The 19,332-nt window shown below is 30.9% G+C and overlaps 3 protein-coding genes across 3 annotated transcripts in view; all 3 read left to right on the top strand.

Annotated features, from left to right (window-relative positions):
• Nucleotides 1-2,337, top strand: part of LOC145304425 (uncharacterized) — a 52,177-nt gene extending 49,840 nt beyond the window's left edge. Inside the window, exons 19-20 of the mRNA XM_080146304.1 lie at nt 602-673; nt 2,218-2,337. Coding sequence (XP_080002430.1) covers nt 602-673; nt 2,218-2,337 — 192 coding nt within the window. The remainder of the gene's footprint in view (nt 1-601; nt 674-2,217) is intronic.
• Nucleotides 2,338-3,051: 714 nt separating this feature from the next.
• LOC145304426 (uncharacterized) overlaps nt 3,052-19,332 on the top strand; it is a 19,052-nt gene continuing 2,771 nt past the window's right edge. Inside the window, exons 1-6 of the mRNA XM_080146305.1 lie at nt 3,052-3,063; nt 4,693-4,825; nt 5,215-5,293; nt 5,761-5,825; nt 6,182-6,445; nt 19,293-19,332. The exon at nt 19,293-19,332 is cut by the window's right edge and continues 11 nt beyond it. Coding sequence (XP_080002431.1) covers nt 3,052-3,063; nt 4,693-4,825; nt 5,215-5,293; nt 5,761-5,825; nt 6,182-6,445; nt 19,293-19,332 — 593 coding nt within the window. The remainder of the gene's footprint in view (nt 3,064-4,692; nt 4,826-5,214; nt 5,294-5,760; nt 5,826-6,181; nt 6,446-19,292) is intronic.
• On the top strand, nt 6,456-11,253 carry LOC145304338 (uncharacterized). The gene is made up of 2 exons (XM_080146206.1): nt 6,456-9,706; nt 10,097-11,253. The coding sequence occupies exons 1-2, from the start codon at nt 6,721-6,723 to the stop codon at nt 11,251-11,253; spliced, it is 4,143 nt and encodes a 1,380-aa protein (XP_080002332.1). The 5' UTR covers nt 6,456-6,720.

Here is a 19,332-nt window from a genome sequence, read left to right on the forward strand (position 1 = left end):
ACTTATCCGCCAGTTAAAAGTAATATTTTTATTATATAGGTGAAGATATGCACCAAAAGGAAGCTCCTTATAGTGCCTATAGAAAATTACGTCATACAATACAAATGACTATTGATAGGCCAATACACAGACTAAATTGCAAGACAGAATAAATTTTAATTGACCAAAGGTAGGCTAGTATGACGTCATTTTTATAGGTACTATATAAGCTTCCACTAAAAGATTTGATTTGAGTGTACCCCTTAACTAAATATTGCTTAATCATTTAATGATGTGCATTATTATACAGTCAAACGTCTTCAGAAATCCAGCTCTTTGATAGCACGACCTTTGTCTTAAAGTCGCCACCTGACATAGCAGCTGTATGATTCATATTTAATGACTTTTGTTATGACCCATTCTTGGGCCGAGATTCGAACCTATAACCTTCCCAACAACGAGCAAATGCAACGTTTTACGCCACAGTCACGTTTTTAAATGTGCTTTGTTGAATCCCAAAAAAAAACAATGAATTGTTATTGGCTGCCAGACACTTGCTTATCTATCGCTGGGCTACTTCTGGATAATGTTATCCTTGCTTTTAAAAAAATATTTTTTTCAGGACGAAGGGAAGAGTTTATTGGACAGACTAAGAGACAAATTTGATATCAGTGCTTTAGAAAATTTACTAGAAGTATATTTTTAATTGTACAGCTACTCTTTAGCTCATTTTGTCTGTCTGTCTGTCTTAGTTTGTCAGGACATGTACTAATATAAGGAAAGGGATTATTAGATAGACTGAGATATAGATTAGATATCAGTGCTTTAGAAAATTTATTAGAGGTATATATTTAATTGTACAGCTACTATTAAGCTCATTTTGTCTGTCTGTCTGTCTTAGTTTGTCAGAATATGTACTAATATAAGGAAAGGGATTGTTATATAGACTGAGATATAGATTAGTTATCAGTGCTTTAGAAAATTTATTAGAGGTATATATTTAATTGTACAGCTACTCTTTAACTTACTTTGTCTGTCTGCCTGTCTTAGTTTGTCAGGATATGTACTAATATAAGGAAAGGGATTATTAGATAGACTGAGATATAGATTAGTTATCAGTGCTTTAGAAAATTTATTAGAGGTATATATTTAATTGTACAACTATTCTTTAACTTACTTTGTCTGTCTGCCTGTCTTAGTTTGTCAGGATATGTACTAATATAAGGAAAGGGATTGTTATATAGACTGAGATATAGATTAGTTATCAGTGCTTTAGAAAATTTATTAGAGGTATATATTTAATTGTACAGCTACTCTTTAACTTACTTTGTCTGTCTGCCTGTCTTAGTTTGTCAGGATATGTACTAATATAAGGAAAGGGATTATTAGATAGACTGAGATATAGATTAGTTATCAGTGCTTTAGAAAATTTATTAGAGGTATATATTTAATTGTACAGCTACTCTTTAACTTACTTTGTCTGTCTGCCTGTCTTAGTTTGTCAGGATATGTACTAATATAAGGAAAGGGATTGTTATATGGACTGAGATATAGATTTAATATCAGTGCTTTAGAAATATTACAAGAGGTATATTTTTAATTGTACAACTACTCTCTAACTTACTTTGTCTGTTTTTCTGTCCTTTTTTCCTAATTATTTTATAAGATGCAGAAAAGGGTTTGTTAGCCTAAGAGACAAATTCGATATCAGTTCATTGGACAGAAATCGTATTACAGTTTAATATTGAATGTTGCTAAACCCATATATCTAACTTTAATGACTGTCTGTTATTGTTTTAGTTTGAAAAGATTAACTCATTAACTTCCACTTCTCTAAATGCTTTGAAATTGATAATTCGCATCTTATAAAGAGTGATAAAAAAAAACAATCGCTTTACTTTTTTCAATATAAACCTTATAGGTTTTGGTCATAAACTAACAAAAAATAAACCCTATTCATGCTCAAGCAATAATAATGAGAAACCAATATTGAATTTGGAATCTACTCACCTTTCCATCTACAAGATTTCAAGTACCTAAGACGGTTTTTTTATCTCCATGTTGAGAAAAAATCTCCATAGGACTAGGTCTCGAGCTGTAGTACTCTGGAGAGCTGAAAAGATTCAAAATTCAATATTGTTTTCTCATAATTATTGCTTCAGCATGAATGGGGTTATTGAAAAAGGTGAAGCGATTGTTTTTTTAACACCCTTTAGATACCATCTTACTTGTTTTTAGGTAAAAACGAATAATATTGGATCACAAATCGAGCCTGATATAAGAGAGAAGGCCAGAGCTTTGAGATTATTCAGAGAAAAGAAGGAGAAACTTAAATCACAGGAATATTTCTTTATTTAATTTACTTCGCTATATTTATAGTAATTGTTCTTGTTAAGTTTTAACAAACCTAGCATCCCCCCCCCCCTCCTCCCCCATAGTCCTTAAGTACAATATCAACACTTTTTTGCATGGTTTATTAATTGCTTTTATATATATATTTATGTGTAAGTTGATATAATACAGTAATAAGGTTGAAGTCTTTTCTATAAAAACAGAAATATAACCTAGCTATGATTACGGTTTAGTCCCTTAAAAAAAGATTCCATGGAAAATTTATAAAAATTTTGGGGGAGGGTACAATTAACCTCCCGAGAGAAATCGCCCATAGAAAAAAATATCCCCGCCACAAAAAATATTTATTTAAAAAAATGAAAAAAATGGTTGATCAACCTCCCCCTCAAAAAAAAATCCCATCCAGCTAAATATTTTTACTTATTTTAAAATCTAAAATAAATAAAAGGTTATCGAATTCAACTCCCCCCTCTAAAGTGCCCCTAGAGGCCTCTAGGGGCGTAGTAAATATAATAATAAGAAATGTCTCAAAGATAAACAACGATATTCGAAGCCTTCTTCTTGAAAAATCCGAAAGACGTGATACAATAGCCAAACCCAAAATACAGCTGAGAGAAAAAGATTATGAATATAAACTAGGAAAGTTATTAGCTTTAACATTTATTTTGGACTGCGAAGCTTCTCTAAAAGTCATGATTTGGCCCATCAGTATGTCTCACAATGATTTCGAAAGTGCTTTGACTTTTGTGTCATAACCTAAATTGGGACATAGTGCATTTTATTACCCTAGGTTAGGTAACTTCATTTTACTTTTCAATAAAATCTAAAATGCAGCGGTTTTTGAGAAAATTATATTTGAAAATTTCAAGTTAGATTTTCATCCCCTAGGAGTTATCGCATAATTATGACAAGAAAAGCAAAGATTATTTATTAAAGATTTTGAACGACTTTGCTTTTATAAAGTTCTTCATAAAACCACTCCTGAAGGGAGTTAATTAATGGCCATTTTTATCAGTTGCTTTGCTAAGGTCACGGAAATTCAGCCTTAAATAAATCATATAAAGAGATGTTTTATGAAAAACTTTATAAAAGCAAAGTTGTTCAAAATTTTAATTAAATATTCTTTGCTTTTCTAGTCTTGATTATGCACTAACTCCTAGAGGATAAAAATTTAACTTAAATTTTCAAATATAATTTTCTCAAAAACCGCTGCATTTTAGATTTTATTGAAAAGTGAAATGAAGTTACCTAACCTAGGGTAATGAAATGCACTATGTCTTAATTTAGGTTCTGACACTAAAGTCAAAGCACCTTCGAAATCATTGTGGTCTGTCAGTTGATCAAATAGTTAAAGATTGAGAAAGGTAATGAGAGGAACAAAGCAGGGATCTAAAGATATAAGACAATGTCTGATAAATTTATGTACATCCCCTTGATGATACATAAAAATTAACCCTTCTGTATATTAAAAGCATTGGTTTAAAGTAAAACGTTTGAACACTCAACTTAATAAATCAACCAATCAAAATTTAATAAAGGGGGAGAGAGAGAGAAAGAGAGTACCGAATAGAATGCAGCTTTACAGAAGCACAGACAGAAAGAAGGACAAACATACATACACAAAGTCATTTTGCTACTAAAAAATGCGCGAAAAAATAAATAAAAAATGTTCCAAAATAAACGATGTTAGATTTATAACTTTTAAACTTATAATCAGATTATGATGATTATTACAGCGAAGATTTTGAAAAACTTTTGTTGGAAGAAAAGGAAAATTATGTGATTTTCATTTTAAACAGAACGGAGCCTCACTACAATTAGTGTTGTATGATTCTTGTTAAAGAGACAAAACAGGAAAAATCTTAATATTAGCTTAAAATTAATTAAGCTTATTCCTTAATCAAGTGCCTAGTTGAGCAACACTGATCCCCTCCCAAAACGTTTAGATTAGTTAAAAATAAGGGTTAGTTTTCGTTTGATTGTTACATTATATTTAGTACTAGGTAGCCCCGCGGGGTTAGAGCTTCCCGTCTGGGTTATAAAAAACTATTCCCCCTTTATTTCCAATTTTTAAAGGGGGGATGGAGTCCGTATTCTCAAGGCACTCTGAGGGAATACATTATAATAAAACCTTTAGTATCTTTGGGATAAGAAAAGGATTTTGTTTAATTGTTTAATCACTCCTTTTAATGTCACTCTCATATTATTTTTTTACTCTAGAAATTAAAATTAGAATTCAACAAATTCATAAATTATCATGAAATTATGTGAAAAAAAGATATTCTTTTAAATATTATGATTTGATTCTTAATTTTTAAAAATGAAATAAAATCTGCCTTAATCACATAATAAAAATTAAAGGACAAATCCTCCAAAGCCAATGAGGTATCCTACGAATCTCGTCCTAATGGCGGGTTTAATGTTTTCTACACCCTTCCCCAGAACGAGGTCAAAAAGGAGGATGACCCCCTAAACTTACAGCAGCTTATCAAAGGTCATTTGTATGTGTAACTAACTGGTCATATATGGCTTTAGGTCACTAATGTCTAATAATTATTACTTTTAAATTTAATTTAAATTTATTTTTGGATATTTTTTTTTCTTTTTTTCTTGCAAATTTTAAGGCTGTTTGTGGTCAAACTGGTTTCCAAAGTTTTATAACTCAGTATCTAATTTGTTAGCTGAAAAACTTTGGGTACCTATATGAAATTCTGATTGGTTGCAGATTAGTAGTTTCCAAACTTTTCATCCTATGATTTTTTCTACAAAATGGATAACTTTGGTCATCATCATTGGGGATTTATATCAAATAATCGTCTACTTTCTTATCCCTTAAGATCCCCGACTAAAAAATACACATACAAATAACAATTGGATGTAAAGATCTGAATTTTGATACTTCGAGTGCTGAATTTGATGATTATGAATCACCTAAAGATAATCTGGATAAGCTAATAGACAGGTATGTGAACAATTTTAAAATGATAATTAAAATTACTTTCATAACTAACCAAGCAATAACAAGATTTTGTTTAATATTAACAAGATCATAAATATTTTAATTGCTAGCTTATATATGTCTTTCATTATTTTTCTTTCTCTTTTAATTTCATTCTTCCTTTCAATCTCTTTTTAGCTCTTTTAATTAATCTATTTCTCTTTCTTTCTTTCTCTCTCTTTTTATTCTTGTTTATAATTCTGACATTATCTCAATTTATCCATCTATCTACATTTTTTTTACATCCTATCTATCTCTATGTATATTTATTTGTATCTCTATAATTTAAAGTGAAACAATTAAATGACCAATGAGAGGCCATTATAAATTTTAACATTGGTCATTTACAGTGTATACTGGCCTACCATTGGTCATTTTATTGTATATCGTCATTTTTTTGGTAGCACTTTAGTATATCAATAATCTTTTAGGCCACGTGGAAAGAGTAAGACTGACCTGCTTAGCTTATACCTTGGTGATTATTATACTGAAGAAGGTAACTTTATAAATCTTTATGAAAACTAGGTTGTTACTCTAGCATCTGGGACATAGTATTTCAAGGCCCAATACTTAAATCTAATAATAAAGTATCCTTAAACCATCCTGGGTTCTGTGTGATGCTTTCCTAAAATCAAGAACTCATTATTCAATTTAGAAGATATCAAAATCTTAATCTATAGACAAATAAAACTTACTATATACATACAATTCATGTAATAAAATTGCTTTGTTTGTGATTATTAAATTTCTATAAATTTATAAGTATCTTCACTTCATAAGTTCATAACCTTTTTAACTACTATACTAGTTCAACTAAAAATATTTTGCTTTTAATCTACCTTTTTCTTTAAGGACCAGATGAGTTTACTGGAAAGTCTGGTGCACCTGATATCACTGATGACTACTACAACCCTGGACCTCCAGCCTCATACTATGATGATTATGACTACTCAGACTACAGCTCACCTATTGCCAGGAGCGATGAAAAGACTGTCAGGGAAAGAACAAGTTCTTTAATGAACTTTCTCTCCCCTACACAGAAGAAGCTGGCTGAGATTACGCAAAGTTTAAATCTTGGGTCTGCCAGCCAGAGTCGTGCCAGTAAGAAACAAAAAGGTAAGCAAAATCTGGAGAAATTCAGGTATAAGTCTCCAGAATATTCTGGAAATAATTCATTAAATGAATCCAGGTATAAATTTCCAGAACATCCAGGTCGCAAGATATTAGAAATATCATTACACAAACTGTTAACAAATCAAGGAAATAAATCTGTAAATTTTCCAAGTTATAATGAATCAAAGATAAAATCCAGGTATGAAAACAAACAAACACCTCTAAGTCAATCAAGAACAAAGCGCAATGCAATATCAAGGGTTCAAGTTGACCTTCTGATGGGGGAAAGTCAGTTAGACCCTTCTCTATACAATGTCCAAACTATCAGAAATTATGGTTATCCCTATGCTGATGGCATTGATTATGATTATCTACCCTATCCATTCATGGATACTGATGCTACTGAGGAACAGTTTGATTATGATTTCTATGATTATCCTGTTGTCAATGACTACACTAAACCATTTGATACAAGTTTTACTGAGGAAATGATGTTTAAGGATAATTATCACAGAGAAATTCCAGTGGTGCAAAAGACATGGCTTGATAATATCATAAGTTATCGTAACAAAATGTTTGATGAAATGGAGTCAAATAAGGATGAGAATATGATGGCAACAGTTCCAAATAACATGGAGGCAAGTGATGAGACTACAACCAAAAAGATTGAAGATGATAATGATGAGAAAATTGAATTTCCATCAATGACAGATTTAGGACTTCTAGATGATGTTGCTTCATTAAATCAAAACCTTGACAAACAAATTATGACTAAATTAATGCAGATAAGACAAGAAATGCGAAGTGCAAAGCAGCAATCAAATAATGATCTTAAAAATACCAGAAACATTACTGTTCTAGATATCCCTAAAAGGACTCTTATGCCACTTGATGTTGATGGTATTGAAATGAATCCAAAGAAGCCTACAAATATTGAAGAGGGAAGAAAAAAGCTTATGCAAGATATGATGAACAAAGCAATGGCAGTAAGAAACATGAATGCCATGAAAGCAATGAACAATACTGAATCATCCAAAACTAAAGATGGTAAGAATATTCCAAAAGCAAGAGTTGTTATACCTGCAGAAGAGTATCTAAATCCTGACAAAAGTTTGAAAGATCACTTTACACTATATGAAGATATATATCCTGACAGTTTTGATGTTCCACTAGAGGATTTTACAGATGTTGAGGATGAAATTTTTAAGTATATAACTGAGGATGGGGCATACTTCAATCCAGTAGCTCCTGATATGTATCATAAAAATCCTTATGATGAAGTTCACCATGAACAGCCTACTTATCCATTATCTGAAGAACATCACGAAGTGTATGAGCATCATCCTGTTATAACAGAATCCTATATTGACCAACATTCCCCAACCTATGTCAAACCTGGGCCTACACGTCATGATAAATCTCACCACAAAGATTTGTATTATCATCATGTTGAGCCAAAAAAGGAAAAAGTTCCTCATTTACTTCCTAGAAAGCATAAGAAACATCCGTATGCTTTAAAACCACATCCCCCAAAGATTGCTACACCTTACAGTTACCAAACTAATTATCAATCCGCTCCTTCCCCACCTGGATATCATAAACCCCCTCCGCCTGAATATGGTGCTCCCCCTCCATCATCTTATGGTCCTCCATCACCAGAATATGGAGTACCCCCACCATCAACCTCTGAATATGGCCCTCCTCCACCTTCTGAATATGGTCCTCCCCCTCCTTCTGAATATGGCCCTCCCCCTTCTGAATATGGTCCTCCACCACCTTCAGAGTATGGAGCCCCTACTCCATCATCAACTGAATATTATGCCCCCCTACCTCCAGATTATCAGCCACCTCCTCAATATCCAGGCTATTATAAACCCCCAACTACATATCCTCCTCCTACTCCACCTGGATACAACTTACCACCACCTCCAAAACATGAATATGCCCCACAAACCCCCAAAATTCCAAATTATCAAGAATCAGATTCATATCATGTAAGTCATGATAAAAAGAATCCTTCATTTCTACCTTACCCTCATGGATCCAAACCATATCCTTCAGGTTCTACCGTAGAACCACCCCATTTTCTACCTCAAAGAACCCTTAACGACCATGAAAAGATTAGGCCAAAACTTCTCAATGATAAATACTATTTTGAAGATAAATCACCTTCACTTAAAACAAATAAACCAGGATCTGCCTATGAGCTGCCCCATGTGTACACTGAACCACATGAAACAATTAATTTTGAACTTGATCTTCCAAAACCTGTTGAAACTGGCATTCCTCCTTATGAACCACCAAGAATTGTTAAACTAGGCAGTGATGAATATATACCTGCGAAATCAGTTGAAAAAGAAAAACCATCCTATAGACATAATGATGATGACTCCTATGATAAAAGACCATCTTACAAAGATGATGAGCATCACAACAAACAACCAACCAAGCATGTACATTACCACAATGTTTCTGTAAAACACTACACAACAGTAAAACCTGATATTCATCATATCAAATATGAACCTAAACCAGCAATAAAGATTGAACCATTAGCTTACAAAGCTCCAGCTTATCATGAGGATGACAGGTCACATCACCATTCCCATCACCATAATGATGATGAAAAAACAAAACATGATTCCTATAAATCAAAAGACATAATGATCAAGGAAGAATCAAAAGTAGATCCTGATGATAAAAAGCATACTCTCAATATTGAGTATCTTCCAGATAAACCGTACAAGTATGAGCCAAAAGACAAACATCATTCTGAAAATCATGAGGGTAAGCATAAACCACGTTATAAGCTTACAGATGAACCAACCAAAAAAGGATACCAACATAATTTAGTAACTGCACTTCCCATAAGTCCTCATTACATTCAAATCAACATAAAAACTCATCCACAGGATAAAGAAGGAATATCTCTGAAACTCAATGGAGATCTACCACCAGGAATGACAAATAATCCATATATTACAGAGCAACAATACTTCAAAGATACAACAACAATCAAAGATGGTGTTCAAGTAGAAACATCGTTAAAAAAATTAGATACAACTGAACATAAACATGAAACCATATTTAACCAACAATGGACCACAATTTCCCCTGTGCACAATATTCCTCCAATTTCTTATCCTGTCCTGAGATCTAATGAACATGAGTTTGAATACCAGCCACCAAATCTGCTTCAAAAGCCAAGAGATCAGAGAACATATGCAAATTCAAAAGTTGATGACAATGCTGTTGACAGATTAGGTATTCATAAGAACTATATCCTCTTTTTTTACTTTTGGTATTTAAAGTTTTTTTTTATAAATACCATGCTTAAAAGCAGTGCTACTCAATAATTAAATACATTTGTTCATTCAAAGAATGGCTAGGTTAGGAACAAGATTAATCGGGCTGTCTTCTGTGAAAATTATATATAAATATTTTCTTGTGAATATTCTACTGACTAACATGGTTTTACAAATGTTCTAAATCATTTGTTTATTTTTATTTGCATTTATAATCATGAATGTATATGTTATAGTTTATATTATTTTTTAGTGAATTCATTTCAATTAGTGAATTTGATACTACTTCTAGAATAAATTCTCCCCATTTCATTTCAATTCAAATTTATAATTCTTATGTAATAATTAGACAGTGATATATTTACTGACAAACACCTTAATATTGAAATTAATCCACATACAATCCCACAATTTCCTCAGCTTACATCAGAGAACACACATAAGTTTGAGGAAGCAACATATTTGCCCCCCAAAATTGATACCTACCTACCTCCTACAATGATGGATCATAAATACACTCCTAAAGAAGAAAAGTATGTTCCTTCTGTTACTCAATCATATGTTGAGCCTAGACTATATGATAAGCCTAAAGTAAATATTCATGAAGTAGATCACAAGTCTAAGATTCATCAATCAGCTTATCCAACTCCTTACAAAGATAATACAATCAATCCATCTAAAGTAGATATAGATGATATTTATTCTGAGGATGATGGTTGGTATGATGTTCCAATGGATGAAGATTTTGATGTTAACAATGATATTGATTATCGATCAACAATATCTGAAAATACATTTTATTCACTACCAAGTAACTTGGCATCTGAGAGATATGATGTTAGTCAATATGCTTCTGAAAGGTCAGATAGTGAGGAAAACATTACTTACAAAGACTCAATAATAACAGAAATGAACAATGCAAATTATACAAAAGACAAAATAATTCTCAATTTTGCAGATCCTCCAATCAAAATTAATCTTGGAGATCAGCCAATAAAAATAAATCTTGGTGTTGGGAGCAAGTCTGGACCTAGTCCTGTTCACTTCAACACAAAACCTTTCTTTAACACTCCTAATACTCCAAGCTTGGCCCAATCTAATTTTGTTGTAAAACCTACAGTTAAACTTAACTTCAAAGAAAACTATGAGACTTTTTCTGATAATCATCAATCATTCTTTGATTATGCACAAAATCAACCTACAACAACTACTACTGAAAAACCACAAGCTATCACTGAGGAACCTTTTAATGTACCTGAACAGCTGACAAAACCTATTATTAAAAAGCATAGGTTTAGCCCGACAGTAGGCAGCAGACAAGTGCATCAAATGCCAGAAAATCCTCCAGTTCTTCCCACAGTGAGAGCAAATCCTCCAGCTATTGTGGTGACAATGCCTCCAGTTGGTTATCTACCTGAGTTACCCCTGCAAACATTGTTTCAAGAAGAGTCTGCACTAATTAACAAACAACAAAATAGAGTGGAAGAATTTTCAGGAAATACATAGATATTTATACACAGGGATCTAAAGGGATAAGACAATGGACAATAAATTGATGTATATTACCAATGATGATACACAAAAATTTACCTTCTAACAAAAACAATTATTGGTTAAAATGTTTGGACGCCAAACCGAAGGGAACTAAACAATATAAGTCCCCAAAGTTGTTGAACCAACAAGTAATAAACCTTTTTTAGAAAAATTTGGGGACTAGGTTAATAAACAACCCAATGTCTCCTCCCTCCTTGATTTGTACAGCTTATGGAATGCTCTATTTTTAATTATAATTCTAGCTGAAATAATCATTCCATTGCAAAAAACGCGATCTTTGGTTTGTTTAAATGTCCATTTATTTAGCATTTTTCAATAATGTCAAGCGTGGGAAAATTTTTAGAATGTGGGAACCATTTATTTTGATTTAAATGGTACATATGATTTTCATTTAAATTCATTTTTAGGACCCGTGAGAAAATTTTTTTAACGTGAGAACCATTTAATTTTCATTGAATTTCATTTTTTGGAAGTGTGGGAAAAAACGGGAGAAAGAATATGTTTTAGTATAAAGAAATGTTCTATCAGTTTCAAACCTTTTCCATTTGATAGATCATACTGACTTTGGAAAAACTGTCAGACCGATTTTTGAAATTCAATCTGTGAAAAAAGATATTCAAGTTTTAATTTTTTGTTTTAAAAATATTATTTTACATGTATTGACGCCATCTTGGATTATGATAATTTTTTTTGTTAGAAGATTTTTTTTCTAAAATATTTTTAAAAAATTAACTTTTTACAATAAAAAATCTTTGAACTTAAATTGACCAATAATTCAAAGATTTTTTCTCTTTGATTTGGAAGATTTTTTTTGATTTTTATTTTTAATGTCAAATAAAAACACAACAGTGAAAAAAAAGGAAAATTAAATGAAAAAAACGTTTTATGATTTTATTCAAGAAATTATTTGCTAACATCACCTTTTTGTTGCAATAGAATGTTATTTAAGCAAACAAAATTTAGCATAAATGGATATTTAAATCCCAAGGTATTAAATGATCGAGCGTTACATTTAGTTTGATGGTTAGATGGACATATTTTCTATTGTATTAAAAGGACTAAATGTCCAATACATTAAAATCTAAAATAAAATATATATCAGATAATGTGTAAGTTGTTAGAAAATAATTCAATTTTCTTTAAAACCTTATTCCTTTAGACTTATACATTATATGTTATGAAAGTAATGATAGTAAGTTTAATTTGTATGAAGATTCCTCTTTGTACATTTTAAAACTTTAAACTAAGATAAAAGTAAAAGACAAGGGTGTGACATTAGTTCAGTAAAATTAAAACAGCACCAATTAATATTTCCATCAAAAATCAGAATAGAAAATGATTGCATGGTCAAATTATGCATTTATATAAAAAGAATAAAATTATTGTAATTTTTCCTAGAATTTTGGATACTTTTTATCATTAAAATGACATTTTAATTAATATTAGATGTTTGTATTTCACGGATTATTTGCTAATTGAAGTTATTTTTGATTTTTGCGGTTATATTGAAATATTTTATATTTGCGTAATTGTTAACACACCAAAAGACAAAGGTACAAGTTTCGCTTTAAACTTTTGACAGAAGTTTAAGAGAACACTAAATTTACTTGACTAGAAATATCAGAGAGAGAGAGAGGGACAATTGGCTGTGTATTACACAAGTCTCCAAAGTTTTATAATATCTTTTTTGATTCGGTCGCTGAATAACATTGGGGACTTTTAATGAATTTTGATTGGTTGGTTTAATAAATTGAGTGTCCATACGTTTCAACCACTAATTGTAATCTACAGAAGGTGTGATTTTGTGTATTATAATTGGGAATGAACAATAATTAGTCGGCCATTTTCTTGTCCCTCGAGATCCCTGAGAAATATAATCGTTGTGTAACAGTTAAATATTTTAAACAAGAACAATTATGATCAAAAGTAGCGCAACAATAACAAACTTTCAACATTTAAAAAAATAAACATACAATCTATGTATTTTGTAACAGATTATGAAACAGACTTAGACCATAATCTTGAAGATAATGATTCCTTTGATAATAAGGAATATTTCGATGACTCATTTTCTGCAGAAAGCAATGAATCAAAAATACACAAATCAACATCATCTGTATTACCCAAAAGTAGTATTAAATCATTACCACCATTACACCAATTCAATCAAAAGAAAGAATCAAATGAAAGAAAGAGAGAATCAAACCAACCCCAAGTCAAAAAGTTACCCAGGGTTAAGGATGTATCGGGGACGATTCCCTGTGTGGGAGCGTCAGGACTTATGATACAACAGTGTGTTATTGCAAAGATTTTTCATTTGCCAATGTCGAAAAATTAATTTTTGCCGGATTTTTCAAAAGTAATTTAAAAATATGTTACTTCTTTTTTAAAGCGCAGCAATATTAAAAAAAGTTTAAAAGCAAAATGAAAACAGCATATTTTTTGTTCGTTGTAAATTTTTTTCATGACAAAGTATGGAGATCGATATTCGATATACTTTGTAAAGAAGATTAAGCCATTTTATATACAGCCCAGAGAGAGGGGACGATGGGCTGCTAATTACACTAGTCCCCAAAGTTTTAGAAATAACAATTTAGGGGACTTTAGTGAATTTCAATTGGTTGATTCATTAAGATGAGTGTTTAAACGTTTCAACAACTAATATTAATCTACAGTAGGGGTAATTTTGTGTATCATCATTTGGAATTTACTTCAATTTATCATTGTCTCATCCCTTAGATCATTAATACAGTCTGACCCTAATTATAGAGTACTGCGCTACTAAAATGTTGTCCATTTTTGAAGCGCTCGAAAGTGTCATGTGTGACGTCATAAAAATACGTTCAAATAATTTCTTATGGGTTTCATTTCCCACTTCTCCTCCCATCCCTTCTTCTTAGACGTATTTTTTGTACGTCACAAATGACACTTTCAATTGCTATTTATTTATATTTTAATTCTCCTTAATCAAAAAGTTTTATTAAAAACTTATTACTTCTAAGAAGCTGTAAAAATAATAAAAACTTTACAAAGATGTGATTAGTTTTATAATTATCTATATTTGTTAAAGGGGAGCTTTTTTACATTAAGGTCGAGTCCGTGCAATTAATCTGTTTGTAATTTTAAAAATATTATAATTTAGTATCTTTTTAATAATAAAAACTAGCGGCTTCGCCCCTAGTCTCTAGGGGCTTTGCCCCAAGAGGTAATGAAAAAAGAAGTACATCTTCATCTTCATCATCAAAAAAAAATTGAGGATCATTTTGGTCTTACAAATTTTGGCGTGAAAATGTTCTATTTTAGCTAAATATTAATATAGCGCACCCAAATGGCAGTTTACTGGCGGCTTTTGCGCGAATACGTTGTAGTAAGCGAGCCCTTTTTCAAGACTACTTATACATACTGTCATCTCATTGCCTTGTTTTTATGGATGTTGTCATTCTTTTTCATTATAAAATGCAATATTTACATTTTTTTATTTAAATGTGGTAGCAAAAAAAAACTATATTGTATATTTAAAGTTCAAAATTAAAAACATTGTAGTCAAATAAGTACAAAATATGATTGATATTAGTTACCAAATTTATATTAGTATACCAATATTAAACTATTGGGTTTTAAAAACTCTATTTATTTTTGTTAAAAGTATGTATATTATTGTTTAAGAAACACATCCCTCTAGAAGATATAATAGTAATTTCTCGCATCGTATTATAAACGGTTTTCCGCGGATATAGAATGTACAATTATAAGATTAAAACTAGTTCTTTTAGCCCCGAGGTGCCGAAGGCACCGGCTAAAAAAAACTGGTCTTAATCTTATGATTGTACATTTTAATTTCGTAGAAAGCTGGATATAATTCGGTGCTAGACATAGTTTTTTCGTATGGATGAGAACCGGTTCCTATCCACCGGATTCGAATAAATACGAGAAAATAGTTTACTTGTGGTTTTCAGAATTCTAAATAGGAAAAAGCAAAATACATTGATTAGATTACCCAAATTACGCTAATTTGTCTACTTGTACATAAAAAAACTCAAGAAAATATTTAAAAACCACGATTTTATTGTAATTATCTTAGTTAGTCTTCTTCCATCCCCTTCGAAATTATCATATTATTAGATTGGATCTAATTAAAGCTTTCATGAAAATTGTAATAAATAGTGGATCCTACTATGAACAACACTCCCTCGTTTACTTTTTAAAATTGAAGCTTTTCTATAATTAGGGTCGGTCCGTCCGAGATAGATAGCTTTTATTCGTTAATTTAGGCATGTTAGAATTGTCCTATCGATTTCAAACTTTGCATGATGATTCCTGTAGTAGTTGGGTACGATTTAGAAAGCGTAGCAACTCTATAATCATTACCAGAATGTCCGTACGTCCATTTTAAACATGTTGATTTTTCTACTTTTTTAACAACAAATTTTCAAGTGTTTTAATTATCCGTTTGATCTGATTTTTGGTACATTGATTCCTGGGACAACAAAGAACAATATTATAAGCAAAGCAACTCTATAATCAATCCAAAAATGTAATTATGTCCATAAACATTATCCTGTTTTAAGCAGTTTTTCAACAAATTTACCTACAATTTTGATTCGACATTAATACATTTATGTTCCGATTTTTCAGTTCAGATACTATACAAGTGTTAATGTCCGTTTGTCCTACCGTTTCAGTGCTTCGCTTTTATGGATGTTGTCATCCTTGTTGATAAACCAAATTGCCTCTTCGAAAGATTAAGATTATTAGAAGCCAGTGTAATTTGCAGACCAAAGTCCCCCACCACCCCTGTAATAATCATAAGCTATTATTAAAAACGGATGCCCAATAGATTTCAGCTTTTTACAACAACGAAATTATTTCGAACGAAACCTATACGAGATTTTCAGCTGTCGTTGGGGTAGAATTGACGACATTTTCATCTGCCTCCCAAATATTATTTTAGATTTATTTCGCTTGTTGGCCCTATTTTATTCCTGAATAGGTTTAACCTTTTTCGAGATCTTGACACACAAACAAAGACAAACCTTCAGCTTCTTCAGTAAAAAAGATATAAAAAATTACTTCCTCCTTTTATAAAAAGTATGTTTTTAAGATTAATAGATGGTAAATATATTTTCCCATATTTTTTTGGTGTGCCGTCATTTCCACTAATGGATTTTTAAATCATCAGCCAATTATTACTACAGCACAAACTGTCAGGGAGAGAGAAAGACAATAGACAATTTATTACACTAGTCCCAAAGTTATATAGCAGAGTTTTATCATTCGTTGTCTTAACAACTTTGGGGACTTTAGTCAATTTTGATTCGTTGGCTTAACAACTTTGGGGACTTTAGTCAATTTTGATTCGTTGATTCATCAAGTTGAGTGATCAAACGTTTCAACCACTAATTATTTAATCTATTTTTATTTTGTATACCATGATAGGGAATTTATGTCAATTTATCTTCCATTGTCTTATCTCTTTAGATCCCTTTTGCGAGAAACAGCAAATAGTGCCCAATAAAAAATGACGTCACACAATACAAATGACCAATGGTAGGTCAGTGTACATTGTAATTGTCCAATGGTATAATATATACTGGCCTATCATTGGTCATTTGTATTGCATGACGTCATTTTTTATTAGGCAATTTTTGCGGATGTTTTAATACGCGGAAGTGATAGTACACTATTTCCTTGTGGTTTAAACTCTTCTGTGTAACATATGTAAGTAAAATTAGAGCAATTAAAATTAATTTTCTTTATTTACAAATAATTGGTTTAGTATTTTTTGCAAACAAAAAGGCCTTGTTTTGTCTAAGGTGCGAAGTATTTAAAAAGATTTCCACCAGAAGGTATTAGTATATCTGTTATTAAAATAAGTTTTAAAAGCTTAAAAACCCACACAAAATTACCCCTTCTGTAGATTAAAATTAGTTGTTAAAACGTTTGAACAATCAACTTAATAAACCAATCAATCAAAATACATTAAAAGTACCCAAAGTTGTTAAGCCAACTTATAAGAAAACGTCATTGTAAAGCTTTGGGGATTAGTGTAATAAACAGCTCATTGTCTCCTCTTTCTTTCTGAAAAACAGTAGTGTGATAGAGATAAATCTTGTCTAAATATTTAATTAGCTGTTAAAGTGAAAAAGAGGGGAAAAATCCTTCCTTCTCCAACCCTTCCACAATATCAATAGATATGCTTTTAAATTATTTAGTTTACAAGATAATTATATTGTAATGGGTAAAATAGCGAAAACAACTCTTTATAGAGATGCTACTCATCAAAAATATTCTCTAAAACAGAAAATAGAAAATAGGACGGAGGATTATTTCTTTAATTTCCAATACAAAGGAAGGAATCCTTTTGTATTGATGCATTATATAAGAGGATTTATTCCAGATTTCACATCATTTTGCTAAATTTTCCAGAGAGAGAGGGAACAACGGGCTGTTTATTACACTAGTCCCCAAAGTTTTATAACAACTTTGGGGACTATCTGAATTTTGATTAGTTTGCTTATTAAGTTTAGTGTTTAAACGTTTTAACCATTATTTGATATCTGTAGAAGGAGTAATTTTGTGTATCATTATTAAGGATGTACATCAATTTATCGGTCGTTATCTTATCCCCTTCTTGCATAATTTTGCTAAATTTTCACTTTATTTTAGCAGTGAATTAAGATTATCTATAAAACACTTTATCCGTCAGTCAGTCTGTCTCTCAATTTGTCTGTCCTAAGGAGTAAAAAGTGTTTTGGGAAGTTTCCCCTGTCAGAGGAGGGAGACAGCGGAAAGTGTCTTTAGTGACGACATAAAAATAGGTCTAAATAGGAGAGCTGAGAGGAGAAGTGGGAAAGCAATCCCCTAAAAAAAGATATGGATAAAATACGTATTTTTATGACGTCACACATGACACTTTCCCCTGTCGGGATATTTATTTTGAAAGAATTTATTGTATTTTCTTAGCTGCATTTGAAAGATTAAAGTATGAAATATCTTGTGAAGATTCAAATGAATATATAATTCTTACTATAGTATTCTTTAAATCACCTTGTCTATCTGTTTTTTTAAATTATTTTAACAGATCATAAGAGCTTCGCTACTTAATGTTATTGTTATCCTTGTTTTAATACTCTAGAGGGATTTGTTTCTTAATTTTGTTTAAAAATTGTAAATCTTGTTATTTTATTCGAATCAAATGCATGGGATTTTTAAAATAAATTTATTACTGTAAAATCATTATTATTTTATACTTTTAGATTAATATATTTTTAAATAGTTTAAACGTTTTTTTGAGGATCTTAAATAAAATTTGCAATCGAGAATTCGCTGTCTTTAATCTATGATTATGTTTATTAAGGATTAAAATATATTTTTATAGTTTTAAATCAAAGCTTACCTACATTTATTATGTTTGTCCGTCTGTCACTATGGTCTGCTTTTTATTTGGAGGTTGAAATGACTATCACTGGAAAAAAAACTGTCTGGCTTTTTATAGTTTTAAAAGTTTTTTTTTGCTTAAAAATATAGACAGATTTTTTGAACTGGGAACCAGCAGAAAAATACCAAAGAAAATTTGTGTATCTTTAGGTAATAAATGCATGAAAAAATAATCTTAAAAGAGGTTTTAATTTTAGATTAAATTAATATTTCATGAAAAAAAACCTCTTTTGAGATATAACCCAAAATCATATCATTTTTTAGCCAATTTTTTTTAAAATGTTTAAAAAATGATATGAAATTTAAAAACTATTTGCATGACGCACCATGGATATCCATTCAAAAATACAAACACCGCTTATTTTTGCACATCTTTAAATTCACTGTAAAAAAAATATTAAACATTTATTTTCATGAATTTTTATGAATTTTACAGTGAATTTTCGACTATATCTTTTTTATAAAAAAGGCATAGTCGTTTCATACTACAATCAGTCACCAATACATTTATCAAAATAAGTTCATAATGTTTTTTGCAACAAAATTATTTTTAGGTGGTCGGTCAAACAGTCTCCCCATGCAAGCCAGAAGTTT

The sequence above is a fragment of the Acartia tonsa genome, chromosome 13, assembly GCF_053477335.1.
Source record: "Acartia tonsa isolate MP-2025a chromosome 13, ASM5347733v1, whole genome shotgun sequence".
Classification (NCBI taxonomy): domain Eukaryota; kingdom Metazoa; phylum Arthropoda; class Copepoda; order Calanoida; family Acartiidae; genus Acartia; species Acartia tonsa.

Excerpts from the sequence above, each read along its gene's own strand:
- LOC145304338 (XM_080146206.1), top strand. The coding sequence starts at position 6,721 with ATGGGGGAAAGTCAGTTAGACCCTTCTCTATACAATGTCCAAACTATC. Across the intron at positions 9,707-10,096 it reads CAATGCTGTTGACAGATTAG|ACAGTGATATATTTACTGAC; the intron begins GTATTCATAAGA and ends TGTAATAATTAG.